The sequence below is a fragment of the Vespula vulgaris genome, chromosome 1, assembly GCF_905475345.1.
Source record: "Vespula vulgaris chromosome 1, iyVesVulg1.1, whole genome shotgun sequence".
Taxonomy (NCBI): Eukaryota; Metazoa; Arthropoda; class Insecta; order Hymenoptera; family Vespidae; genus Vespula; species Vespula vulgaris.
Window position 1 is genome coordinate 13,043,244 of NC_066586.1, and position 25,477 is coordinate 13,068,720.

The 25,477-nt window shown below is 26.8% G+C and overlaps 7 protein-coding genes across 14 annotated transcripts; 3 read left to right on the plus strand and 4 right to left on the minus strand.

The window, feature by feature from the left end:
- Positions 1-412: 412 nt before the first annotated feature.
- Positions 413-5,976, minus strand: LOC127066271 (kinesin-like protein KIF23). Its single transcript, XM_050999784.1, has 11 exons — positions 4,613-5,976; positions 4,117-4,226; positions 3,342-3,917; positions 3,079-3,249; positions 2,773-2,971; positions 2,530-2,668; positions 2,260-2,459; positions 2,067-2,171; positions 1,905-1,990; positions 1,695-1,825; positions 413-1,621 (listed from the first exon to the last, which is right to left on the minus strand). Exons 2-11 carry the CDS (start codon positions 4,125-4,127, stop codon positions 675-677), a joined length of 2,565 nt encoding a protein of 854 aa, XP_050855741.1. The 5' UTR covers positions 4,128-4,226; positions 4,613-5,976; the 3' UTR covers positions 413-674.
- A 145-nt stretch (positions 5,977-6,121) lies between these two features.
- Positions 6,122-7,927, minus strand: LOC127066303 (60S ribosomal protein L13-like). The gene is made up of 4 exons (XM_050999866.1): positions 7,792-7,927; positions 7,245-7,394; positions 6,749-6,998; positions 6,122-6,444 (listed from the first exon to the last, which is right to left on the minus strand). The coding sequence occupies exons 2-4, from the start codon at positions 7,385-7,387 to the stop codon at positions 6,178-6,180; spliced, it is 660 nt and encodes a 219-aa protein (XP_050855823.1). The 5' UTR covers positions 7,388-7,394; positions 7,792-7,927; the 3' UTR covers positions 6,122-6,177.
- A 96-nt stretch (positions 7,928-8,023) lies between these two features.
- LOC127066255 (leucine--tRNA ligase, mitochondrial) lies at positions 8,024-12,094 on the plus strand. Of its 4 annotated transcripts, none has more exons than XM_050999767.1 (9): positions 8,024-8,187; positions 8,324-8,531; positions 8,663-9,056; positions 9,129-10,015; positions 10,099-10,461; positions 10,672-10,912; positions 10,991-11,228; positions 11,357-11,577; positions 11,861-11,996. In XM_050999767.1, the coding sequence occupies exons 1-8, from the start codon at positions 8,077-8,079 to the stop codon at positions 11,570-11,572; spliced, it is 2,658 nt and encodes an 885-aa protein (XP_050855724.1). In that variant the 5' UTR covers positions 8,024-8,076; the 3' UTR covers positions 11,573-11,577; positions 11,861-11,996. The 4 variants fall into 4 exon arrangements, 2 of the variants coding, with proteins under 2 accessions (XP_050855724.1, XP_050855716.1); XR_007782325.1 differs by having other exon boundaries at positions 8,028-8,187; positions 11,357-11,627; positions 11,861-12,094; XR_007782329.1 differs by having other exon boundaries at positions 8,035-8,187; positions 8,317-8,531; positions 11,357-11,627; positions 11,861-12,007.
- Positions 12,095-12,406: 312 nt separating this feature from the next.
- LOC127066287 (probable chitinase 2) lies at positions 12,407-15,687 on the minus strand. 2 transcript variants are annotated; one of them, XM_050999820.1, is made up of 9 exons: positions 15,532-15,651; positions 15,069-15,424; positions 14,366-14,566; positions 14,088-14,253; positions 13,903-13,999; positions 13,342-13,542; positions 12,978-13,172; positions 12,770-12,892; positions 12,407-12,652 (listed from the first exon to the last, which is right to left on the minus strand). In XM_050999820.1, exons 3-9 carry the CDS (start codon positions 14,517-14,519, stop codon positions 12,407-12,409), a joined length of 1,182 nt encoding a protein of 393 aa, XP_050855777.1. In that variant the 5' UTR covers positions 14,520-14,566; positions 15,069-15,424; positions 15,532-15,651. The 2 variants fall into 2 exon arrangements, with proteins under 2 accessions (XP_050855777.1, XP_050855768.1); XM_050999811.1 differs by lacking the exon at positions 15,069-15,424 and having other exon boundaries at positions 15,532-15,687.
- A 729-nt stretch (positions 15,688-16,416) lies between these two features.
- LOC127064450 (60S ribosomal protein L13-like) lies at positions 16,417-18,436 on the plus strand. Of its 2 annotated transcripts, XM_050995651.1 has the most exons (5): positions 16,417-16,495; positions 16,658-16,713; positions 17,109-17,258; positions 17,505-17,754; positions 18,046-18,436. In XM_050995651.1, the coding sequence occupies exons 3-5, from the start codon at positions 17,116-17,118 to the stop codon at positions 18,310-18,312; spliced, it is 660 nt and encodes a 219-aa protein (XP_050851608.1). In that variant the 5' UTR covers positions 16,417-16,495; positions 16,658-16,713; positions 17,109-17,115; the 3' UTR covers positions 18,313-18,436. The 2 variants fall into 2 exon arrangements, with proteins under 2 accessions (XP_050851608.1, XP_050851514.1); XM_050995557.1 differs by having other exon boundaries at positions 16,453-16,713.
- A 1,057-nt stretch (positions 18,437-19,493) lies between these two features.
- On the plus strand, positions 19,494-21,507 carry LOC127070798 (protein KTI12 homolog). 2 transcript variants are annotated; one of them, XM_051009240.1, is made up of 6 exons: positions 19,494-19,710; positions 19,918-20,085; positions 20,182-20,443; positions 20,503-20,641; positions 20,728-20,790; positions 20,868-21,506. In XM_051009240.1, exons 2-6 carry the CDS (start codon positions 19,923-19,925, stop codon positions 21,063-21,065), a joined length of 825 nt encoding a protein of 274 aa, XP_050865197.1. In that variant the 5' UTR covers positions 19,494-19,710; positions 19,918-19,922; the 3' UTR covers positions 21,066-21,506. The 2 variants fall into 2 exon arrangements, with proteins under 2 accessions (XP_050865197.1, XP_050865207.1); XM_051009250.1 differs by lacking the exon at positions 19,494-19,710 and having other exon boundaries at positions 19,851-20,085; positions 20,868-21,507.
- A 409-nt stretch (positions 21,508-21,916) lies between these two features.
- Positions 21,917-25,244, minus strand: LOC127070791 (carnosine N-methyltransferase). Of its 2 annotated transcripts, XR_007784699.1 has the most exons (8): positions 25,037-25,244; positions 24,282-24,489; positions 23,895-24,052; positions 23,532-23,672; positions 23,265-23,427; positions 22,956-23,189; positions 22,573-22,857; positions 21,917-22,220 (listed from the first exon to the last, which is right to left on the minus strand). XR_007784699.1 is itself a non-coding variant. In XM_051009231.1 (7 exons), exons 1-7 carry the CDS (start codon positions 25,141-25,143, stop codon positions 22,690-22,692), a joined length of 1,179 nt encoding a protein of 392 aa, XP_050865188.1. In that variant the 5' UTR covers positions 25,144-25,244; the 3' UTR covers positions 21,917-22,689. The 2 variants fall into 2 exon arrangements, 1 of the variants encoding a protein (XP_050865188.1); XM_051009231.1 differs by having other exon boundaries at positions 21,917-22,857.
- Positions 25,245-25,477: the final 233 nt, after the last annotated feature.

Below are 25,477 nucleotides of genomic sequence, written 5' to 3' on the forward strand. Positions count from 1 at the left end.
TTGTAATCGAAAAAAATTTTCGTTGTTAATAATAATTATGCGTAATCAAATACAATTTCCGTTATCGATAATGGTTATTAGTAATCAAAAAAATTGTAATCATTTATAATAATTATTCATACACAAATTTTAATATTTTTTAATCATTTCATTTTTCGAAAAATTTCTGTAAAATTTAATGTCGACTGGTTTTCATATAAATAAAAATTAACTTCTCGATAGTTTTTTTTCTTTTCTTTTTTTTTTTTGGGAAAAGTTTTTAAAACAATTGTTATTTTTGATTTCTGGTTAAAAGCTGTACATTTCTTAAAAAAGTAAATAATATTTTATTAAAATACTTCATATAAAAAACATCATTATTATTATTATTAAGATCTTGATTGTATAAAAATAGAATATATCAATTAAAAATTGAAATGTTCTTATTTTTAAATATAATAAATAAGTTCATATAATATTAGTGTGATGTCTCTATAAGAATCTACAATATTAAAAAGTTCCTTATAATATAGAACTGCTAGTATTGTTATTTTAAAGAAGACATGATAAAAAACGTTTAATTGAATATTACATAGATTTAATATAAACTCTTGAAGTAATGTTCTTATTATAGAGCAAATTGTATCAAAATGTTATGAAGTTTGAAAAGAGATTTTTCTTTTCAAAGATTATATTTAATTTATTACCCGTGGCCTTTTATTATGCGTTTCTAAACTGTGATTCGTCAAACTTGTTTGGGCATCTATTTCTGCTGGTCCACTACGTTTTCTTGCTTTTGGTGATAATTGTTTTAAACATTCCATGTCGTTAAATACTACTTGGGCTCCTCCGCCAGAAGTTGGTAAAATGTCTCCCTTATAAAGTTTTGTCTCAAGTTCTCCATCCGTATCATGTTCTTGTGCTACAAGACAATACCTAGACGCGCCGTCTGTAATTTCTTTTGGATCTGTAAGTCGATTAACACTTCGTCTCCTACGCATTAATGGTTGAAGCACTGTTCCAAGAGGAACAAGTGCTCCAGGTCTATGATCGATCCATCTATCTGCACTTTGAGACCGTCTGTATCTCGGATTTGATACCATTGCTTTATCTTTGCGTGATCTTCCATCCGTACAAGGTACTAATCTTTTTGTAACATCTGCTACACGAACAGGTGTAACAGATGGTACATCCTTGGATACAATCTTTTCTGAATTAATATCATTTTCATCAACTAAAATTTGTTTCACTAATCTCAATTTATCATCTTGCGCTTTCATTTGATTTTGAAGTTGTTCACGTTGTTGACGAAGTTTTACTTCTAATTCTTTATTCATTTTATCAGTTTCTACCTGTATCTTGGTATTATATTTTTGTTTGACCCTTTGTTTATCTATCAAACGTTGATTTAATGCCATATCTCTGTCTTTTAATTCTTGTTGCATATTTTTTATTGTTTCGTTTGCATTATTTAATTTGCAAATCAAACTATCAATTTGCGCTTCTGTTTTTCCAAGATGACCTTCCAAAGCTAAAATCTTTTTCTTTTGTTGTGAATTCGAAGCTTTCAATGCAGCATTTTCTACTTTTAAACTAATATTTTCTTGTTCCGTCGATGAAAGCATTTTTCTGAATTCATTTTCTATAAAAATATAATTAAATTAAATGTGTTTTTTGTTAGATACAAAATGACATAATTAAAATAAATGTCTTACGTTTTTGTTGTAAATCAGCCCGTAATATATTTCGTTTATTTATTCTTTGTTCTAAGAAATGCATTAAATTTGTTATGATTTGATCATTGTGTGGATTATTCATTTCTAGTTCAGGAAATGGTCCACCCAAGCTATAAAAAGAAATAAAATGAGTAAAAATAAAACAATTAAAATTAATTAATATTGTATTGAACGAATTATTGGATTTACCTGTATACTAAACCTATATCAATTTCTAAACCATTAGCTTCTACACGACCTTCTTTCTCCAATCTATTTCTTGCTTCTTTGAATATCTATACAAAAAATTATTTCATTAAAATATCTAAAAGCTATTAGACATTATAATCTTAAATTTTGTTTATTATATACTTTATTTGCTTGTCTTCTTCCAGGTGTATAACCAAGATCAAGTTTTGTAACTGTAGACCTTGCTACTTGTACTTCTTGAGTTACTTCAGCAAATTTCATCACTTGCTACACAGATATAATATAAAAATGTGATTAAAAGAAATATTCAATGTATATACAATGTATATACGTATGCATATATTATATAACGTACGATTGTTTCATCATAATCATCTGCTCTTGGATTAACACAAACAATCATCCTGACTTGTCCTTCCCCATCAAAGTAATTCTTAAACAAATGTGTAAGTTTTGAATCTCTGTATGGCACCATTTTGCTAGTTCCTTGTATTTGATTCTCTCTTAAAATTTCCATGCATGATCGAAGAGTCATCAAGGAATTATTTATATTTCCTATATACAAATTATATATAATTGGTTTTTTGTAAAGAAAAATATTTCAAGGACAAATTAAAAGATGTACCTGCTTCTCTCAATCGTTGCCCCGTATTCTTAGTACGATTTGTACGCTCGCTTCCAGCTAAGTCAACTAATGATAATTGACTTATACATATCACACGTTTGTCTTGTATAACTTGCTCGCCTTCGCAATCTAGAGGTGCCTATTTACTGATATATTAGATTCACGAGTATAAGAAGCAATATACGCGCCTGTGTGTGTATATATATAAATGTGTGTGTGTAAAATGTATAAGTAAAATAATACCTGTACAAGACGAATAGTAAATGCACTGTGAGATCTACTTGATTCTGCATTAAGAGCGGTATGAGCAACACGTCTTTTTCGCTGACCACGATGAAATACTTCGAATGCTTCTTCAGAACTTTTTACTTCCACTTCTGTGACAGCATGGACATACATGTTTTTATTACCATCTTCTCTGACAATTTTACTTTGTAATGTTCTAAATATTGCAACAAAATATTAATGGATAATGTATAATATACAGTACTTCAATACTGTATCAAAAAAAAAATGACATGACAATGATTTTATGAACATTGAACATACTTAGCTCTAACATCATCATCATCCAATAAATCATATACACTATTGTTATATATCTCAACATATGTAACAAATACAGCATATGCGTTATCTTGATCAATAGTAAGAGTTTGGACTTCATTGCATCCGCGAATTATAACAGGATTACTATCACTGTCACTGTCTATTTTACGTCTAATAAAAAATAAATAATTAGTATATCCTAAATCCATAAATGTATTGTAATATCGACATAAACTGAAACTTGTTTATTTCATTTAACTTACAGTTTCCCAGATTTTCCATTTTTCTGAGACATAAGACCAGCATGTATTTCACTTTGTCGATCTAACATTGCATCTGCTTCACTTTGTACATCAAAACCATTGAGTTTATCAGGTTTAAATACAAATTTCTTAGTTTGATAATTCATAATGCTATTAAATATAACATCAAAACAACGGGGCATAATCCCATCTTGAGAAGAATCCCCTGTCATAGTATATGTTTTACCACTGCCAGTTACCCCATATGTAAACAACAAACCATTTCTTCCTTGTATAAGATTTTCAACCAAAGGTAAAGCTACTGTATCAAATATTTCTTTTTGTGTAGCATCTGGTGGAAATACACGAGTAAATGTAGTTTGTATTTCTTTATTACTGGTATTACGAAAATTAACTGCAGATTCTGGTGGTGTGATTACTATTGTCGTATCTGATATAACTCTCATACACGATATATCATTAGGAAATTGCATAGGTTTTAAACGACAGTATACTTGTACAGGATCTTTACATAACATGTTAGTACCTCTTATACGATTAATTGGTTTACGGGATAACCCTAACATTTTTCCACGTCTGAAATAATAAACATATAAATAAAATAATTATAATAAAATGTTTTTATATCGTTTTTGTATCAGTATTTCAATAAGAGATAAAGGCTACAAAATCTTACATTTTAGTATAAATTTTGGTATACAAAGACAAAACTATATACGATAACAACAAATTGTTTAAAAAGTATAACATATTATGAATGTATTGATAAACTTACGCAGATTTCATTGTGATTTAAATAGAATTAATTTTCTTAATTATTCTTGAAATATATCAAATAGTCTTAGGCCTTCCTTCAGTTCTCGTTTTTATTCTCGCTTGAACTCACTGAATTATATTTAAAAAGATTAATATTTACAAAATTATAATTGATTTCACAAATAAGGACACAATTATTTTTAAAATATCTTTAAAAGAATATACTGTATTTGTTATGAATCTATCACAATGAAGTCGGACATAATTTTCTAACTGTAGGATGTTTCAAACATTCAAATCAAAAAATAGACAGTGTTTTCAATACCGATAACGGTCACTTGTAAATTTCCCCAAATGTGTTATTTGGACAAAATAATATTTATATTTCTTATATTCGCATATAATAAATAATTAATCAAAAATATTAATCTTAGTTTTCTTATTAGAAAACAGTCAATTATTGACCATTAAACTACGTAAATTGGTTTTCTTATTAATCAACGATTAATACTTACCTATATTGAAAGACAGTCCAATGAAAAGTTGCATGGTGGAAACATTTGTCAAGTCCGTACTGCCAAAATCCCTATTGTTAATTGGTTTGTGAAAAGGTTAAAAAGACTTATTCTGTAACGCAGTTGTTCATAAATTTAATTTGTTTTGCGTATAAAAGAATGCGTAAAAACATTTTATGATGTCTAAATATTTTTCACTGTCTAATAACCTATTTTATTTTTATTTATGGTGTGAAGAATATAAAAAAAAATTTGATACGAAGATAATTTTGTTTACATTTTTTAAAAACTCTAGTATTTTTTATTAAATTTAACGAAGGTTATATTTAATTATATATTAAATATAACCGAAGATTCTTAAAAAAAAGAGAGAAAATGTTATAACAAAATAAAAACAAAACAGAAGATCTACCTCGCAATATTTATTTTTATCTCCGAATATTTATTTTTAAAAACTCTATTTTAACTTTCTTGGAGTAACTGCAATTGCCAAGCAAATCTTTTATTTAAATGACTAACTTTTAGTTCATGTGAGAGTAAATTCTTTGTACAACCTTAACTCTTGTATAGTAATAGAATTTCACAGATGACTTGTAATGCAAATTTGTATATTAATAGAAACAAAATATTAAAAAAAGTTTCATCTTAAGTAAAGTTGGCATAATTCTAAAAGACTTTCATTATAAGAAAACAAAAGTAAAAAATATTTAAATCATATAAAACCTATTACAATATTATTAAATCCATAATCAGTTTTCAAATGATTATCATTTGATCAATTCATCTTATTTTATGTATATAAAAATAAAATATCATATAAAATAATAATAAAATATAAAAGTACACTTATTTAAATTAGTCCATCTTCATTGCTATTAATATAATAAAATCATTGAATTCTCTTATCTTTATTATATTACTTTGTATATAATAAAATCAATCAATGCTTGAAGATAATGTACCTTCTAAATTTTTTTTCAACTACTGTTTTTCTGAGCATAATATTGCTTGGTTTATAATAAACCATATTTTATAACTGATCATACTTGTGACCTCTTCTTCCTCTATTGCTATTTACTATAAAATTATTATCTGTAATTAGTTTATTTTTCACTTAATAAAATTATATCGAATCCCCAAATATCACGAATTATTCTTCGAATTCAAAATTTTTATTTTAGTACCCATTAAACTTGATACTGCAATGAAATGCACATTACACAAAATATGATATACGTTATATTGAAAGTAATATAGATTATCGAAGTCTCAGAAAGTAAAAGGGCAGACTATATTATTTTAAGTAATGGAAAATGCTGATCGTTCTAAAAGGAGCCGCAAATGGCTCGGTACGAATTAAATATCTGCAGAAAAACTGCCTTCTTTTTTATTTGATTTTAAAAGAATAATAATGTTCAAGTAATCATCATTAAATTATTAATGCTACTGTATAGTGGTGATGATAGTGTATGCATATACATACACACGTAAACATGTATATGAAAGACATTTCTGTAGAAGTAATTTATTTTTTTTGTGTTTATATAAATAAAACAAAATTAAGATTACTTCTTAGACTTTTTGTCTTTACCAATTTTGGTAACATCATCAGGATTTTCTGTAGCATCCTTCACACGTTTTGCTCTTATTCCCACTAATCTGGCATCTGCTCTAGCTTTTCGTAATGTTATATATGCAGAGAATTTCTTTTCATCGTCGGTAATAGCATGCTTCTTTCCTTTGATAGCCGGTTGGCGTCGTATAGGCATAACCTCTCCTTTAACTTGCGTTGCCACTTTCATTTCTTCTTCGCTGGCATCACCTTTCTTAGGCTATTACAATATAAAAATAGAATAGTATGAGATAAACGTATACAGAGAACCAATCTGGGTAATCTATTTCAATAGATTTTTTATAAAAGCATGCAAAGAGAAGAAATTTTATAAACAGATGAAGGCAATAAAACAGAAGACCTATCTGGAAATCATGAGCTTGCTACAGTTCGTACGTATTAAGTTGACCAGATTTTACTTATGATATTAGAATAAATGCCTTGTAATAAGCATTATAATTTAAAAAATAGAATAACGCATATAAATATATTGTAATAAATATTTGAAAAATCATCAAATGTACCTTCTTTTCATTTATAGGGAAGAGAATTAAATTAGCTTTATATTCCTTCAGCCTCTGTGCATTTGTTTGTAAAGATTCTATGGATTTATTGCGTCGTCTTGGATCGACTGCAATTCCAATTGTACGAGCGAATCTTTTGTTTAAACCACTAGCTTTTAGTTCCTGAAGAGTAAATCCTTTGCCAGCCCTAACTTTGGTATGATAACGGAATGTTGGACAATGTACCACTGGTCTTAAAAGATTCACGGGTCTAAAATACATATGATATTTAGATATGTTCAATCATTTCATAAATAATCATTTATATTTAAAGATCTTTTTCTGTCTTATAACAGACAAGTAATTAAGTATTAAGATAGTATAATAAGTATTAAATAATTAACAAACAAGAATAATTAAATAGGACAACATAATAAAAAATATAACCTTAAAGTTCATAATTATATTAAGTATAATTATAGATTATATTATATTAAATTTAGTTATTAATCATTACCTTGGTGCAACTGTACGAGCTTTTTTTATACGATTTTGTCTCCGACGGTATTTTCTTGCAGGTTGATTGAACCAAGTTTTTACGAAACGTTGCCAGTCTTTATGGAAATGTCCATTAGGGATCATATTATTACGTTTCCCCATTGTTAAACTGTAATTGTTGAAAATGTGATTAATAGTACGAAAGAAATACAATACTATTATGCGATATTACTTAATGTCAATAATACGATATTTACTATATAATGACTATATACGCAAGTTTATATTGAACACCGGAACAAATATATGTATATATATCATAATTCAATAAAAAAGAATAACACTTTAAAATGTATATAAATCTGTATCGAAAATCTAGCAACTAATTGTAATAGTAAAAACAATATGTACTTATATTCCTAACCTCCTCCTCGATGTTATGTATATGATATGGAAATATAAAAAAGTTCAATTATATATGTATACATATAATATTAATAAAAAATGAAATGTTTGAAGATAATTTATTTTATAAATCGAATATTAAAAAATTGTCAGATGCTTACAGTTAAGACAGATTCGATACTTGATATAAGTTTCACTTGTGTGCTGTTGCGATGTATACCGGAAAAGGAATGACTTACGATATGAAGGCTATATTTTTTAAAAATGAAAAAACGTACTTGTTATAATTACACATTTTAATTCTACAAATTAAAAAACATTAATTATATTAATATTGAGTTGTAATACATTTTAACATGTTTATTTAGTTATTTAATATAATATGAATATAAGTATAGATTTGATTAGAGTTGTCTCGTAATGCTAGTCGATTAGAAATACAAAACATGAAGTACGGTTGTATAAATATATTAAAATCAATTTTTATTGTACGAGATGAATATTTTTTTAAAATAAGTATAAAAAGACGAGCTTCTACTGGTATCTGTTCATTAAAGGTACTATCAAGTTTATTGTTTGTTACTTCAATTATCACGCACTACTTCATAACCTATATTTTAATTTTATTTTAATTGTAAAATTTAAAAATATATTATTATTTATATTTGAAATTACAATTCATTTAGTTTCCAGGATGATAATCTTAATATAACTACGAAAAATAAAATAGAGTTACATTGGAAGAATAAGGTGAATCTAAATTTATACGATGAAAATGATAATACAAAGGATAAGTTTTATGTCCTTTCTATGTTTCCTTATCCTTCTGGAAAACTTCATATGGGTCATGTTAGAGTTTACACAATCAGTGATGTTATAGCACGTTTCTATAGGATGAGAGGTAAAAAAGAAAATTTTATTATCAAATTTTTTTTTTTTCATAATAAAAATAATATCTAGTCAGCATTAAAATATTAACTTTAAATAAGTAATGTTTAAGAAACTGATAATAAAATTTTATATTTGATATAGGTAAAAATGTGATTCATCCAATGGGATGGGATGCATTTGGTCTACCTGCTGAAAATGCTGCTATTGAACAACAAATTGATCCTAGTAAATGGACAATAACTAATATAAATGTAATGCGCAAACAATTAAATGCTCTTAATTTTTCATTTGATTGGAACAGGGAAATTTCTACTTGTGATCCTGAATATTATAGATGGACTCAAGAATTATTTTTAAAACTCTTTGAAAAAAATCTAATTTATAGAAAAGAAGAATATGTTAATTGGGATCCAATTGATAAGACAGTATTAGCTGAAGAACAGGTTGATATAAATAATATTTCTTGGAGATCTGGAGCTAAAGTAGAAAAGAGATTATTAAATCAGTGGTTTATTAGAACTACAGCTTTCGCTAAGTATGTTATTAATAATGATTATTTTAACAGAAAAAAAATATGACGAAGTATAATATTTATATCATATTATAGATCATTATTGGATGGATTAAATGATACAACATTGAAAGAGTGGAGAGATATTATAAAGATTCAAAAAAATTGGATCGGTGATTGTAATGGTGTAAGTTTTGATTTTAAGTTAGTTTCTGATATCTCAGAATTGCCAAAAACTATAACTCTGTGGACTGATAAGCCAGAATTTGTCAAATTTGCAAAGTTTGTTGTTATTTCTCCTAGTAATATATTAAATCAACAACAATATACTGAAAATGTTAATGCAGAAACTAAAAAGCTGAAAGCCACTGTAATAAATCCTTTTACTGAACAAGAATTACCTATATTTATATCTGAAGAATTGGTTTTTCCACTGGATAGAGATAATTATCTGGGTATTCCCTCTGCTTCCATTGAAGATTATAAATTTGCAGAATCCGTGGAAATTCCATTCCAACGACATAATATACGTTCTCATGAAGAATTGCAATCTGAACTTAATGAAATATTAGTTAAAGCAAAAAAATGGAATATTGGTGGATATGCAGTAAGTTCTAAATTGAAAGATTGGCTGATTTCTAGACAAAGATATTGGGGCACTCCTATTCCAATTATACATTGTAAAAATTGTGGTATTCAACCTGTGCCACGTAATCAATTACCTGTTGTGTTACCAAACATTAATTTTAATTTAGCAGTAAAAAATCATTTTACTTTACTCAATGCCAAAGAATGGTTACAAACTGTGTGTCCTAAGTGTGGTAATCATGCAATCAGAGAAGCTGATACAATGGATACATTTGTAGATAGTTGTTGGTACTTTTTAAGATATATTGATCCAAAAAATCAAGAAGAAATGTTTTCTGTAGAAAAGGTCAAAAAAACTTTACCTGTTGATTTATATATAGGTGGAAAGGAACATGGTATGGTAATAAATGAATTTGAGATGTTTATTTATAACTAATATATTTTATAATACATTTTTTAAGCTATTGTATAATTACAGCTACACTCCATTTATATTACGCTCGATTTATAAATCATTTTTTATATGAGGAGGGTCTTGTTCCAACTCGTGAACCATTTAAGCAACTGCTTGTACAGGGTATGGTAATGGGAAAAACTTACCAAATATCTAATACTGGACAGTACATAAAAGAAAGTGATGTAATTAAAGATGAGAAGGATAACAAATATTATGAAAAAAATACTGGAAGACCTATAAAAGTTACTTGGGAAAAAATGTCTAAATCAAAATATAATGGAGTTGATCCTCTTGAACTTCTGGAACATTATGGTGTAGATACAACTAGATTAGTAATACTAGCAGATGTAGCTCCAACTTCTCACAGAAATTGGTCTACTGACAGTATGTATTTTAAATGAATATATATCATTCATTAATATAATTAGATCAAACTATACAATTTTTTTAACAGATTTCTAAGCTAATGTTCAATAAATATTAATTGATGTTAAATAAGAACAAAGAATTAAAATAATAGGACTTGCTGTATTTTGTACAAATTATAAAATAATTTATATATGTTTATAATCACATTTTATTTATATTTATCAGCAATTCATGGTATACAAAATTGGCAAAATCGTATATGGATGACTTTGAAAGAATTTATTGAAATGAGGGAACATATATCATTAGAAAAACTTCAAACAGCAGCTACTGATTCTAAATATATTAAGGATGATGAATTCATGTTTGATAGCAGAAATTATTTTTTAAAAATGGTAACCTTTAATATCATAAAATCGCAACAGATAAGTGTTGCAATATCTAGGATGCAAGGACTTACAAATAGGTTAATCAATCAAATAAAAAATTTGAATAATTAAATATGTTATAATAAATTGATAATAATGATATTTTGAATTTTCAGTTTACGAAAAGTATGTAATGAATGTAAATTAAAAAGTCGTGAATATGAACGGGCATTGGCTACACAAATAATTATGCTTGCACCAATAGCTCCACACTTTGCTTCAGAATTATGGACTGCATTTTGTTCTATACCGAATCATCTTATAAACAAAGAGGAAGTGTTATTAGATAAAGATGTATTGGAGCAAAAATGGCCTGAAATAGATATGAATTATAAGATGATAATGAATGTTTATGTAAGTTTATCACTTATTTTTGATACGTAATCTATATTCATGCGTAACAGCGCATACAAATTATAATATCATAAGATAGATTTTATAAATCAAATAAGTTGAAATTTCTAATTTCTAATTATATACAGGTCAATAAACAGTTGCTCATGGAAATAAAAGTTCCCCGTTATATCTTAGATAAATTAACTGTGCAGGAAGCATCAGAATTAATAATGGCTAAACCCTTTTACAAAAAACTTTTAAAAAAGCATAGAATCACAGATGTTAAGCTTCTTTCACAAATAGCCTGTGATGCAAATTTGTATATTGGTACAACTAAAATATTAGAAGAAGTTTCATCTTAAGTGAAGTTAGTATAATTCTACAAGACTCATTATAATACAACAAAAATAACAGAAGGTATTTAAATCATATAAAACTTTTACAATATGATTAAATCTATAATCATGATGTTTTTAAATGATACCTTAATGTATGTATATAAAAATAAAATATCATATAAAATAATAATAAAATATAAAAGTACACTTATTTAAATTGGCAGAATATGTTCTACGTAAAAAATATCCAACCAAACAAGTAATCAGATAACAGTAATTATATATTTAACAATAAAAAATTTATTATTACAGATCAAGTAGTCAACAAGATAGGAATTTACTACTATCAACCTATTCGTCGGTAAAATGGGAATTTACTTTCTCCGACTAGTAATATGCGGAAGAGAAGATCCCACTATTATCAATTATTCGTTAAGTAAAGTCGGACTTTATTATTACCAACTAAGTTGTCAGAAAACAGTATGTGCATTTTTATTTATATCTTGCATATGTCTTTTTTATATGTACATGGCTTTGTTTCTGATACTTTTGTTTCTATACGTATATATGTTTTTTTTTGTAGATGTAAAAATGCATTTATGCACATTAAGGGATGATTGTTGGTAATGTGGGAATTTCCCGTGTGCTTATATCAACTAAAATATTCCTTTATATACTTTCCCTTTCTCTCTATCAGATTGCTATTCAGTGCTACTTCGTAAGAAGAAAAAGGCATATCATTTACTATTATGTGTATTATAAATAATACATACATAAAATTAATAATATATTTTAATACAGAATGTTTACCTGTAGGTAAACAATGTTTATTTTCTTTCTTTTTTTTATTCTTTAAAATTATAAGTTTGTTAAAGTAAAAATACTAACAATGGCACAAAGTACCGTTGATATATTATACAAGGAAAATATTCTACTTGTTCCGTTTGTTTTATTTTCTTCTTTTTCTGCTTCATTTTTTTTAATAAGAACTCTATTAATAGCTTTTATTAATATATAATCACTTTCGCAATTTCCATTAAAGTCATCGGTATCGATGCTCCAAATCATAACACCACCTAAATTCATTTTATTGGCATATAATACCTGAAAATCACGCAGAGATCATTAAATTTATTTCTTATTATAATATATGTACATATAATCGATTCACGAAGCTCATTTAATGTGTGTGGGGAGGGGGGTGTATATTTAAAAACTTACTTTCTCTTGTAAACTTTTGTAGTTATCGTACAAAATCACTTTATTTCCATTTACTGCATATGGTGTTTTACTAATAATATCCCATCCAGTACTCCATGTTTTATTCTTCAGTACTTCACAGATCTATGCAAAAACATATATTAATTAATTAAATACAAAAGTAACATTAATCATATCTCGTATTTAAAACGAATTCAATTACACATACTTCGTTATAACCCATAGTTCCATTTGTATTAGTGTAAGGACCGCTAAAACCATCTGATTCACAAGACATTCCAATAGGATTTGTACCTGGAAGAATGTTTTCAGTCGAAAAATATGTTCGTCCGTACATTGGTAAACCCAGAATGAGTTTTTCAGGTGGTGCTCTTAATTGTAGTAAATAGCTCACAGTAGAATTCTTAAAAAATGAAAAAAGAGAAATTCATACCAATAATAATTAATAATATTTATTTATTTATTAATGATTTAATAATATGAATATCAATTTTGCATGTTGTTAACCGAAATAAATCTTTATGTAAATGTTGATAAATTTTCCGAAAATAATAACAAAGATTATTGCTCACCACGCTTGCATCATCGGCACTATTTAACGGAGCATTTGGTAAAATTTTTAAATCCCATGAACCATGATAATCGTAAGCCATAATGTATATGTAATCGAGATATTTAGAAATTTTCGGGATATCATATCCCTCGTCGATTACTTTCTTATTTGGGCTTATAGCTGCAGTTAGTAGAGAATTAGGTAATGCTTTTTTTAATTCCTATTAAGATAAGTATAAAACGTATAATATTGAAAGGGCAGAAATAACATTTATAATAATAGTTCAAGATTATGTTATCTTATCAAATCGTTAAGTTTCTGATTTGTTCTAACTAGTATATTATATAAAGATAAAAGATTATATATATAATTATATATATATAATATATATAATATAATTATATATATAATATAAATATAAATATGTATATATATATATATATATATAATTTTCATCTTTCATACAAATACTTCAATTAATACTTTCATTTATAATTAAAAGCATTGATGAATTATGATCGTGCATTTATCGATCATATATCAATCACATATACTTATCACAGAAGAAAATAGATTTTACTTTAATGAGAATGGCGAAATATTTTTTATCCTCCGATGTACCACCTCTCTGCGATGGAAATTCCCAATCTAAATCGATGCCATCGAATTTGTATTTACTAAAATATTATAAATAACACATATAGGTATATAAATATCTATATTAGTATATGAAAAAAATATAGCTAAGGATTATTAATTATATACCTAATAAATGTAACAACGCTATTGATAAAGCTCTCTCGCTTTTCTTTATCCGAAGCAAGAATAGAATAGTTCTTACTACCTTCGTTCCACCCACCAATACCTATCGATACTTTTAATCCTGGATACTGTTTACGAAGATTCGTCATTTTTTTGTAATTACCAATTTCTAAACAAATATATATTGTATTTATTATATTTATATTTATATATTGTTGTTATTATTATTTTCATATTTTTAGTTATGCGTATGTTTATTGTGTTTTATTTCAAATAAATACCATCTTCTTCGATATCAGTCCATCTATCAAGACTTTGTATTTCCCAAGAAGTGGTATTCAAACCAGCGAAAGCGTAAATCAGATGTGTACAATGTTGTGGTTTAAGATTATCCAATGTAAAATAGCCGTTCGAAGGCCTATACTTTGCCCACATAGCGACATAACAGGCAACGACCTTTCCGTTCGTTGGCGTCGTTTGCCCTAAGAATTAAAAAAAATATGATATAGTTTTATTATTTTTCATTATACTTTTTATCGATAAATTCTATATATTTACGAATTTCGATTAATACTTTTATATATTTTTTAAAAACGAAATGTTACACGCTAATATGCATATAGGTATCTATATATGTTTATAATGGTAACAAATAAATGATAATAATAATAATAATGATCATATAAATTATGATATTTTATATTTTATAATATCTTCTCTTTTAAATAGCTACGAATAAAACGTATAGAATCATCCTTCTTATTCATTAATAAGTTTTTGTTTTAAATTATACGTGAAATATTAAATACATAGTTTTATTAAATATAAAACTATACTTTTTTAAATTTAATTTATTAAAAGCGTAAATGAATATTTCGATAATGATATACTATAATCCATATAACTGGTGTGGCGAACAAACACGTTCTTTAAACAATATATTTGAATATAACGACTAAGATTCTATTAAAATGTCAGATTTACCTTATTCATTGGTGGATGGAAAATGTCAATGACGTTTTCGACTTTCATTAGTTTATGTCGACAGTATTTGCCTTTCTCTTCGAATTTCTCGACAGTGATGTATAATTGAATATTGTTTATTGAGTATTGCGCTCGGAAAAATATTTTGATTGAAGAAGAAAAAAAAAGAAAGTTAAAAAAATGCCGATGAAGATCTTTTTTTCTTTACATTAAAAATTCGTATTAATATCGTTCGAAATGAAAATTTCACATGATCACGATCTATTTCGAGATGAATGATTTTTCTTCAAAATCAAATTATTTTATTCGAATAATATACCAGATTGAAGAAAAAAAAGCGACGAATATTAATTAATCTGTTTTTGAAAATAAGCAAATAAAACAATAAAATAAGATAGAAATTTTTTGCGACGGAATCTGAGATAAACATTTTTTTAAATGTTATATATTTTATTTAACTTACCTCGAATATTATCAATGTACAGAAATAAAAGTATTAGAAGACATGGCGTCAGATTTCTCATCGGATTCATCGTTGTATAGTATTTCAGACTACACGCAAGTGCCGAGTTACTGTCCCGTTGACTGTGACTTTCTCCTACGAATGTTCGTGACGCACTGCTCTTGAAAGAGAAGTGAGAGATAAACTATCGAAGAAAAGGACGAAGATAGAACCTGTTGTACCGTTAAATATAAAAACGTTTTTGAACTTTATAATACAGTATAACTTAAAAATTATAGCACGGAAAATAAAATACAGAAATTATAAATACATAATATTGTTTACGATATAAATAGATGAAATATACATTTGATATTGATATTTATGTTGAAATTCTTTCTCTTATACAAAGATTATATTTTTATACAAAGATAATATTTTGTTATATGAAAATTACAGTTAAATATACTAAATGACGCCTGAATTTATATGTGTACAAAATATATATATATATATAAATATATCTAAAATATTGGCATATATATAAAGATTCGTGATTTCAGAAATAATCTTTTATCCGATTTGATCAGAAAAGTCGTGGATCATTATAATAACGAAATAGAAAATTTATAAATTACAATGACCTTATAAATTATAATAAATTTGTTAGGTATACTTCTTTTATGCTAACAATCTAATTGATGTATGATAGGAATTTTTGTATTTAGTAAGAATAATACTATACCTAAAAAAAGAAAGAAAAAATTATATACCAGATTATATTTTTCTAAGGATAGATTAATCAAAAAGAAGCGTGAGCGACTTCGGCGCCAAGTACGGACAAAATACGAACTACAAGCTTAAGCTTAAACATTTCTCCGCTATGCGTCTATAGTATCGGTGTATAAATTTGATATAAATACTCATACCTCTCTCACGTGTTGAATAGTCGGGCTCGTATGGGTTGGACTGAGTGGACTTAACTGTAGTGAAATCTATATTTATATTCGTATTGTATTAAATAATAAAAACAAACTTGTTAAAATTTAGTATAATTCAATATTAATATAATTAATATATAATAACAATTACGTTTTTTCCTTTTTAAGGAATATAGACTTCATTTTCGTAAATCATTCTTTTCTAGTATACATCGCAACGGCGCACGAGTGAAACATATCAAGTATCAAATCTGTCTTAACTGTAAGTATCTAACAATTTTTTAATATTCGATTTATAAAATAAATTGTCTTCAACCATTTCATTTTTTATTAATATTATATGTATATATATAATTGAACTTTTTTATATTTCCATATCATATACATAACATCGAGGACGAGGTTAGGAATATAAGTTCATATTGTTTTTACTATTACAATTAGTTGCTAGATTTTCGATACAGATTTATATACATTTTAAAGTGTTATTCTTTTTTATTGAATTATGATATATATACATATATTTGTTCCGGTGTTCAATATAAACTTGCGTATATAGTCATTATATAGTAAATATCGTATTATTGACATTAAGTAATATCGCATAATAGTATTGTATTTCTTTCGTACTATTAATCACATTTTCAACAATTACAGTTTAACAATGGGGAAACGTAATAATATGATCCCTAATGGACATTTCCATAAAGACTGGCAACGTTTCGTAAAAACTTGGTTCAATCAACCTGCGAGAAAATACCGTCGGAGACAAAATCGCGTAAAAAAAGCTCGTACAGTTGCACCAAGGTAATGATTAATAACTAAATTTAATATAATATAATCTATAATTATACTTAATATAATTATGAACTTTAAGGTTATATTTTTTATTATGTTGTCCTATTTAATTATTCTTGTTTGTTAATTATTTAATACTTATTATACTATCTTAATACTTAATTACTTGTCTGTTATAAGACAGAAAAAGATCTTTAAATATAAATGATTATTTATGAAATGATTAAACATATCTATATATCATATGCATTTTAGACCCGTGAATCTTTTAAGACCAGTGGTACATTGTCCAACATTCCGTTATCATACCAAAGTTAGGGCTGGCAAAGGATTTACTCTTCAGGAACTAAAAGCTAGTGGTTTAAACAAAAGATTCGCTCGTACAATTGGAATTGCAGTTGATCCAAGACGACGCAATAAATCCATAGAATCTTTACAAACAAATGCACAGAGGCTGAAGGAATATAAAGCTAATTTAATTCTCTTCCCTATAAATGAAAAGAAGGTATATTTGATGATTTTTCAAATCTTTATTACAATATATTTATATGCGTTATTCTATTTTTTAAATTATAATGCTTATTACAAGGCATTTATTCTAATATCATAAGTAAAATCTGGTCAACTTAATACGTACGAACTGTAGCAAGCTCATGATTTCCAGATAGGTCTTTTGTTTTGTTGCCTTCATCTGTTTATAACATTTCTTCTCTTTGCATCCTTTTATAAAAAATCTACTGAAATAGATTACTCAGATTGGTTCTCTGTATACTATTCTATTTTTATGTTATAATAGCCTAAGAAAGGTGAAGCCAGCGAAGAAGAAATGAAAGTGGCAATGCAAGTTAAAGGAGAGGTTATGCCTATACGACGCCAACCGGCTATCAAAGGAAAGAAGCATGCTATTACCGACGATGAAAAGAAATTCTCTGCGTATATAACATTACGAAAAGCTAGAGCAGATGCCAGATTAGTGGGGATAAGAGCAAAACGTGTGAAGGATGCTACAGAAAATCCTGATGATGTTACCAAAATTGGTAAAGACAAAAAGTCTAAGAAGTAATTTTAATTTTATTCTATTATTACGTTTTATTACCACGCGTTAAAACAAAAAAAAAACAATTACAGAACAATTTATATATACAGCTTTTCAAGCTTTCTTAAGAAAATATATTAATAATTCGGAATCCTTGCGAGTCACCTCCTCCCAAATCGAGTTCCCTTAGTTGACAAACGGAAACGTATTGTTTTCTGTAAAAATTCTGTAGTTGCCTAGAAAGGACCTTTTAGTTCTGAGTTCACTTTGAACTCTTCTAGGTCGGCTCATAACATTGCCTTTCCTTTCTGTAGTAGTTGTTTCGACAATTAAGAGTTTTCATCAAATGTTTTCCCGACTTTCTTTTTTATATACTTTCTGTTTTGTTTTCATTTTCGTATAGCATTTTCTTAGTTTATTTTCTTTTATAAAAGAATCTTCGATTATATTCAATATTAAAATTAAATATAATCTTCGTTAAATTTAAGAAAAAGATTACGTCTGTATAAAAAATGTATATAAAATCATTTTCATATCAAATATTGTTTTTACATTCTTTACATTGTAAAATAAAAGTAAAATAGTTTATTGGATTACAAAAAGTATATAATCATCAAAAATACTTTTACGCATTCTTTTATATGTAAAATAAGAATAAAGATTATCCAATGTAAATTTGTGTATAGTTAATGATTAAAATCAAATTGTTTTATTTAAATACTATAAAAATTAGATTAAAAATTAATAATGAAGAATTTATGATAAAGTATAACTTAGAAATTATAGTACGGAAAATAAAATATGGAAATTATAAACATATAGTTTACGATATAAATCGATTAAATAAATATTTGATATTGATATTTATATTTAAAATCTTTCTCAAGATAATATTTTGTTGTATAAAAATTATGTTTAAATGTTTCAAATGACGTGTAGTAAAGTAGATTTCTTTCTTACTAATTAATGACAAGGTAGGTTTCAGTTTATCGCAAGTGATACCGAAGATTTCTGTTTTATGGACGATGAACAAAGTAGATTCCTAGTTTTAACATCAGTTAACAATGAAGGTTCTTATTTCCTATAGTTGGTTTAGTAGATTCTTATTTACCATTAGTGGGTAAGTAGATTCGTAAATTATCGATTATCGATGAGGTATTTGAGCATCGTATAAAAGTAAGGATGTTTTATTTTTATGTATGAATTATTTTCAAGCAACACCATTTTTCGACATAATTTTTTTCAAAGAAAATAATGCTTTTTCAAATATTCAAAAAAGTTTTTTTTTGTATTTAAAAACTTCATCTTTAAAATGAGACTTGTTCATCATAATTAATCAAAAATTACGCCTGTACTCATTGTTGACAAACCATTATAAAACCCAGAGTGATGAAACAGTTTTAAAGTTATAAAATATATCTAGAAGTAATAAATACGTTTAGAAATATTAATTTATTCTATTTTATCTTATTTATGATTTTTAATTTACAAGGAAAATTATAATAACTCTATATGTCATAAGTATTTTGTGTTTATGAACTTCTTAACCTTAAAAATGTGTTCAATCTCGAAATTGAATCATACGTTATACAATAATTCACTGATACTGCTACTAAAGTTTATTTATTTCAGATAAAATGCCTCTTATTGTAATAACTGGTATTCCGTGTAGTGGTAAAACTACAAGAACATTACAACTAAAGGAATACTTCGAAAAGGAAGTGAAAAAACGTGTAGATATTATTACTGAAATTGACGTCATATCTAAAACAGGTTATGATAGAAACTCATTTTATTCTGGTTAGTAAATGTTAGAAATTATTTTGATTTTCAAGATAATTTATTTCTTTTATAAAAAATAATATATATATATCATACATACATATTTATGTTCAGATTCCAAAAAGGAAAAATGTATAAGGAGCGATATAAAATCTATGGCACAAAGAATATTAAATCCAAATGATGTATTAATAATAGATGGTAGCAATTATATTAAAGGGTATCGCTATGAAATATACTGTATGTCAAAATTATATAAAACACCACAGTGCACTATACATTGTGACATACCTATTGAACATGCTTGGTTATGGAATGAAAAAAGACCAGTATCTGAACAATACAGCAGAGAAATATTTGATGCACTTGTAATGAGGTAAAATGAAAATATACAAGTACATATTTTCATAAATCTAATAAGAATGTAAATAATAGGTATGAAACACCAGATAGTAAAAATCGTTGGGATGCTCCATTATTTGCAGTGATGCCAGAAGATGATTTAAAATTTGATGATATTTATAAGTCCCTCTATGAAGTTAAAGCACCTAAACCAAATCAAAGCACACAATGTGTTAGTATTTGTAACATTCAATTAATTTAATTATATTTAATGCAAATTCTGAATTACTCATATAACTAATGATTATTTTGTCATAGCCACCTTTATCATCTACAAATTACTTGTATGAACTGGATAGAATAACACAAGACATCACTAATGTAAGATTACAAATATTTTTAAGTGAGCAATTTAATACATAATATTTTTATGTGTATAAAACATTTTCTCTTTATAGGCAATATTATCAGCAAAACAAATAGGAATTGAAAATGATATAAAAATTCCTCAATATGGCTTAACAGTACAAAAAACAGGTAATACACCTCAAATGATGAGACTGCGAAGACAATTTTTAACATATAGCAAAATGCATCAAATTAATATTAATCAAATAGGTCTATTATTTGTACAGTATCTTAATAAAAGCTTATAAATTAAAAATTGTTAATATAATTTTCTCTTCTTAAAGCACTTCTATTTGATTAGACATAAATGTATCTAAGAAGAATGATATATGGTAATTTCTGTTGTACAAAATGGTAATTTCTGCTATATAAAAGATTGATACATATTAACAAATAATCATATAGAATAGACTTTAATATACGATTATATTAATTACATCATTAAATCTAAACTAACTTACATCTAAATTGACCTATATGTATTCCATATAACATTATTATTGCTGATTTTTTAAGATCCTAAGAATAACAAAATAAAAATCGAATCGATTTATAATCTCCAATTATTTTTGGGTAATTCTTCAATTATGTGCAAAATATGTCAAACTATGAGAAAAGCATGCTATAAGGAGGAACAATGGAAGAAATTTTATAATTATCTTAATAACAATAAATATAGATTTGTAATTTTGTATTGAACTTAGCAATACATGTTCATTATATTCATTTCTTTTTACATATTTTATAACAGTCTTATTTTTTATATTTAAGATTTATATTTATTTTAGATTTTTTTATTTAATCTTTAGGAAAAAATAAGTATTACTAAAACAAAGAATTATAATTATACAATAAAAATATCCGAAAGGCACTGCTGCAGACGATCGATGTAAAGCTTAAGCAAAATCAGATTTATAATGTTGAAATTCGCATTTTTTCCTCATTATGAAATATAATAATATATATTAGATATGTTATCTCTCATTATATCTTTTAGATTTATTAAAAATAACACGACGAATATATCTTATGAAGATTCAATATGTTGATAGTTAGAAAATTTTGGTTAATATTTTTACAATAGAAAGATACAGAAAGAAACGCTTGAAAAGTATTTACTTCCATATTTGCCATTACAAAATTATATATCTGAAGAAAATAACACATATAACGAAGTAAAAACTTTCAGTGATCATTTATATATCATTTTCTATACATGCTTTTTACAATATTTTTGAAAGGAACTAATGATAATACGGAAAAATGATACATATTCATAAGCTGTAGTTTCTTCTCCGATGAAACTTTGTCTGTTCTTTTAATAAATTTGATTTTTAACTTGTCTTCATTATTCGAAAAATGACCAAGGATAAAGAAAAAACTAAATAAGGCTTCGTTAGCACCTGTAAAGATATGTCATTAGCATTATCACTAACGTTAGTAATCGAAATATTCCCAACTAAACAGCAGGAGAGAGCAGAAGAGGAAATGGTTATATAATACATTATCATAGCTATTGGTACATGATGGAAACAAATAAACGTTAATTATTATGCTAGATCACAAATGTAAGACTCATTAGGGAAATTGTCAAATTGTTACTAAAAGTTATTGATCTATAAAGTTATTAATTATTTAGTTTGGTACTACGAAAGGAACTCGTATATGTCAAAAATTTTGTTTTCAGGGAATATAGAAATAACACTTATTTGTATCCAAATAAGCTTTTAAATCACAGAAATTGTTTTACAATACCAGAAATAAAATATGTTATGGTTGTCTTTGAATTTGCTCGGTATAAATTGGAGTACTTTAGTCCTTGTACAATTCCACCAATTTTCCTCATGAGTAAAACATGTTAGATTTGTCAATTTAATTGTCTTGTTCTTGTATGCCATTGCTTTCAGAACCATTATAATGACGCAATATATTAATATACCTTTTAGGTTTCCGACATACAAAATACACACTATTATACTCGCATTGTAACATACTATTCACATTTTGCGCATAACGTGTTCTCATGTGTATTTCTTCTTTCTAAACAATAATAAACATACACAAATATAGTTGATATTATATGTGTATCTTCTATGAAAAAAAAAAGAACGAAAAAGAAAAAAGAAAAAATTAATTACCTCAAGAAGAAAACCAAAACCTTGTATAACGTCACGGACTGCATCATAACTTGGTTCTATTGAATCTTCCATAGGCATGTCACTAAAATGATACAGCAATGGACCAAGATTTATCCATACTCCTCCTGGTTTTAAAATTTTATAGATGGTTTCTATAAATTGTACTACATTATTTGCACAATCTATAAAGAAACATGTGGCAACACAATCCCAATGATCATCTTCTGTATAAACCTATAATTTATATTTCTTTTAATTTATTTAATCCTAAATAAATATTATTCTTTGGGCAACATAAAAGAACAATACCTCTAAGAAATCTCCTGCTGTCATAGAAAATTGTGCATTTTCTGGAAGATCACTGGGATTTACATCAGGGAAGAAAACAGCTTGTGTTTGATGTTCCGGTTTTAAATTGTTCATATATTGATGTACCCATGGATGTACTTGATATGAATTTATACCTCTGCATCTATAATGTTTATTTTCATCGTTGTTATTATTATCATCATGTTATCATTTGTTTTACTTATTTAACTTATCAGTGATAAGAATGAAATTTTTTACAATACTCACTTATTTAATACGAAATGTGATGCAAAGAGCATAAAGAGAGAAAATTCGTTCCCTTGGCAAGTATAACCACGCCTTGCAATTTCATACGCAAGACGACCCAATCCTGCACCAGGTACTAGAATTTGCACTTGTGATGGAGTACTGGAAATTTACCTATCATTTCATATTTTTCTGAACTATGTTTAGCTAGGACACAGAGGTTTTGCAAATAATGATATCTAGATTTTGTCAATAATAATTATAACTTTAAGTGGAATCTGAAAGCTTGATCACAGATTGCTTGTATTCTTAAATATCATGACATTATTAAAATCTACCAATATGTGTTAACATATTGAAAGAAAATAGACAAAATATTCATACCATTTATCTAATGAAAATTGATTTGTTATTTCATCTATGATAGGCTGATAGCAAGCGTTACGTTCGTCAGTTCCTTCCGAGCTCCAGTCACGAACTAATTGTTTAATAGTAGCTTGTACTTTTTCTTGATCAGCCAATACAGGTCGGGTGTTTTGTGTCTGCAATCAGACCTACCTATAGAATATATCTTTGTGAAAATAAGCTTATTAGTGATTTGTTTTATAAATTAATTTTATATTTCAAGAGTGCAGTTATAGATTATATTCTATAGTAATGAAAAATAAAAAATATTTTAACATTTTTAACTGTTAACTTTAGTATATTATATATAACACTACACATATCATACAAAGTAATGAAACATGCCACAAACCAAAAATTTCTTACACTATCATTTTGTGTATTAGCTGGGCTCACATTTTCAAAAATATGAGATACATCCTTTATGATGAGCTTTATTATATCGTTGTTATATTCAATACATCTCTTGACTTCTTGAAGATGGTCTTTGTATTTGGCTAATAGTCTCTGATGATGGATCGGTAAGGATAATAGATAAGATTCTGTCTTCTTAACTCTCTGCAGGGAGTGAGATCTATATAAAAACATTTTGTTTTCTAAACATATTTTGTATTTTATTTTGATATTGTCGTGTCCGTATATGTATGCATACGTGTGTATATATGTGTGTACATATATATATAATCACATAAATGTTTATCAACTTAACGAAGGACATGAGTATTAATAACTAATATGAAATTGTATTTAATAGCTAATGAACTTATGAACCTGACAAGATAATACTAAAGCCATTGTACTTTTATTGGAATAACAATGTTGATCCATAAACACCGATGACATAACTTGCGTACGAGTATGAGTTTAACATATAACAAGAGAAGAATTAATACAGTATGAAAGTTCTTGTTAGACCAGTACTTATGTATTAAAGGTTAAACAACGCAAGAAGATAGTATTTAATATAGAATATCATACACGCTGAAGAACGAAAATCATCCAATTAATCGTGTAGTCATATAAGAAAAAAAATGAAGGTAATAGAAATAAGGTTAAATCATCAAAGCAAAGATCACAAATGAGAAGGAACATTGATTGCTCTTTTGAAGGAGCCTACTTACTTATAGTGCTTGAACGCTGAAACAATACGTTGAAAATGTTTCCTCTCCTCTTCATCCTCGTACGAATCGTAAACTTTTCTCGAATATGCATTGTGCTTCGATTCCATTTTTATACTCGCACACGTAAGCCCTACTTTTTCCTAATTAGCCTTTTAACACGATGTTCGGTGGCGGCTTCCTCGGCACAAGCGTTACGCCGAGTTTCCAAGACGGCAGCGAGATTAGTTTTAAGGCTGCATCGATTTCATGCGCGATGACAAACCGTGCCCTTGCCAATAATACACTATTGTCGCTGTGACGGAAGCATCGTCAAATACTCGTTAAATCAGATGATCTTGGCTATGCCAAGAATATTTTCTTTTACAAATTATTACCAATTATCAAGATATAATTGAAATTTTCATGAAATAAATTACTTAACCTATCGATCGAACTTTACCG

What these genes read in the sequence shown, in the direction of transcription:
- LOC127066271 (XM_050999784.1), bottom strand. An exon ending in GCAACGATTGAGAGAAGCAG is followed by an intron (nt 2,460 to 2,529) that starts GTACATCTTTTA and finishes ATTTGTATATAG; the next exon opens with GAAATATAAATAATTCCTTG. An exon ending in GGCTGATTTACAACAAAAAC is followed by an intron (nt 1,622 to 1,694) that starts GTAAGACATTTA and finishes ATATTTTTATAG; the next exon opens with AAAATGAATTCAGAAAAATG.
- LOC127066303 (XM_050999866.1), bottom strand. Translation starts at nt 7,387, where the DNA reads ATGGGGAAACGTAATAATATGATCCCTAATGGACATTTCCATAAAGAC. An exon ending in GCTCGTACAGTTGCACCAAG is followed by an intron (nt 6,999 to 7,244) that starts GTAATGATTAAT and finishes TATGTATTTTAG; the next exon opens with ACCCGTGAATCTTTTAAGAC. An exon ending in TCCCTATAAATGAAAAGAAG is followed by an intron (nt 6,445 to 6,748) that starts GTACATTTGATG and finishes ATATTGTAATAG; the next exon opens with CCTAAGAAAGGTGATGCCAG.
- LOC127066255 (XM_050999767.1), top strand. Translation starts at nt 8,077, where the DNA reads ATGAAGTACGGTTGTATAAATATATTAAAATCAATTTTTATTGTACGA. An exon ending in AGAACTACAGCTTTCGCTAA is followed by an intron (nt 9,057 to 9,128) that starts GTATGTTATTAA and finishes ATCATATTATAG; the next exon opens with ATCATTATTGGATGGATTAA. An exon ending in AGATGATAATGAATGTTTAT is followed by an intron (nt 11,229 to 11,356) that starts GTAAGTTTATCA and finishes AATTATATACAG; the next exon opens with GTCAATAAACAGTTGCTCAT.
- LOC127066287 (XM_050999811.1), bottom strand. Translation starts at nt 15,601, where the DNA reads ATGAATCCGATGAGAAATCTGACGCCATGTCTTCTAATACTTTTATTT. An exon ending in GTACATTGATAATATTCGAG is followed by an intron (nt 14,567 to 15,531) that starts GTAAGTTAAATA and finishes TTTAATTCTTAG; the next exon opens with GGCAAACGACGCCAACGAAC. An exon ending in ATTTCGCCATTCTCATTAAA is followed by an intron (nt 13,543 to 13,902) that starts GTAAAATCTATT and finishes TTATCTTAATAG; the next exon opens with GAATTAAAAAAAGCATTACC.
- LOC127064450 (XM_050995651.1), top strand. Translation starts at nt 17,116, where the DNA reads ATGGGGAAACGTAATAATATGATCCCTAATGGACATTTCCATAAAGAC. An exon ending in GCTCGTACAGTTGCACCAAG is followed by an intron (nt 17,259 to 17,504) that starts GTAATGATTAAT and finishes TATGCATTTTAG; the next exon opens with ACCCGTGAATCTTTTAAGAC. An exon ending in TCCCTATAAATGAAAAGAAG is followed by an intron (nt 17,755 to 18,045) that starts GTATATTTGATG and finishes ATGTTATAATAG; the next exon opens with CCTAAGAAAGGTGAAGCCAG.
- LOC127070798 (XM_051009240.1), top strand. Translation starts at nt 19,923, where the DNA reads ATGCCTCTTATTGTAATAACTGGTATTCCGTGTAGTGGTAAAACTACA. An exon ending in TTTGATGCACTTGTAATGAG is followed by an intron (nt 20,444 to 20,502) that starts GTAAAATGAAAA and finishes TGTAAATAATAG; the next exon opens with GTATGAAACACCAGATAGTA. An exon ending in CAAATCAAAGCACACAATGT is followed by an intron (nt 20,642 to 20,727) that starts GTTAGTATTTGT and finishes ATTTTGTCATAG; the next exon opens with CCACCTTTATCATCTACAAA.
- LOC127070791 (XM_051009231.1), bottom strand. Translation starts at nt 25,143, where the DNA reads ATGGAATCGAAGCACAATGCATATTCGAGAAAAGTTTACGATTCGTAC. An exon ending in CTAATACACAAAATGATAGT is followed by an intron (nt 24,053 to 24,281) that starts GTAAGAAATTTT and finishes GTCTGATTGCAG; the next exon opens with ACACAAAACACCCGACCTGT. An exon ending in CAGCAGGAGATTTCTTAGAG is followed by an intron (nt 23,190 to 23,264) that starts GTATTGTTCTTT and finishes TATAAATTATAG; the next exon opens with GTTTATACAGAAGATGATCA.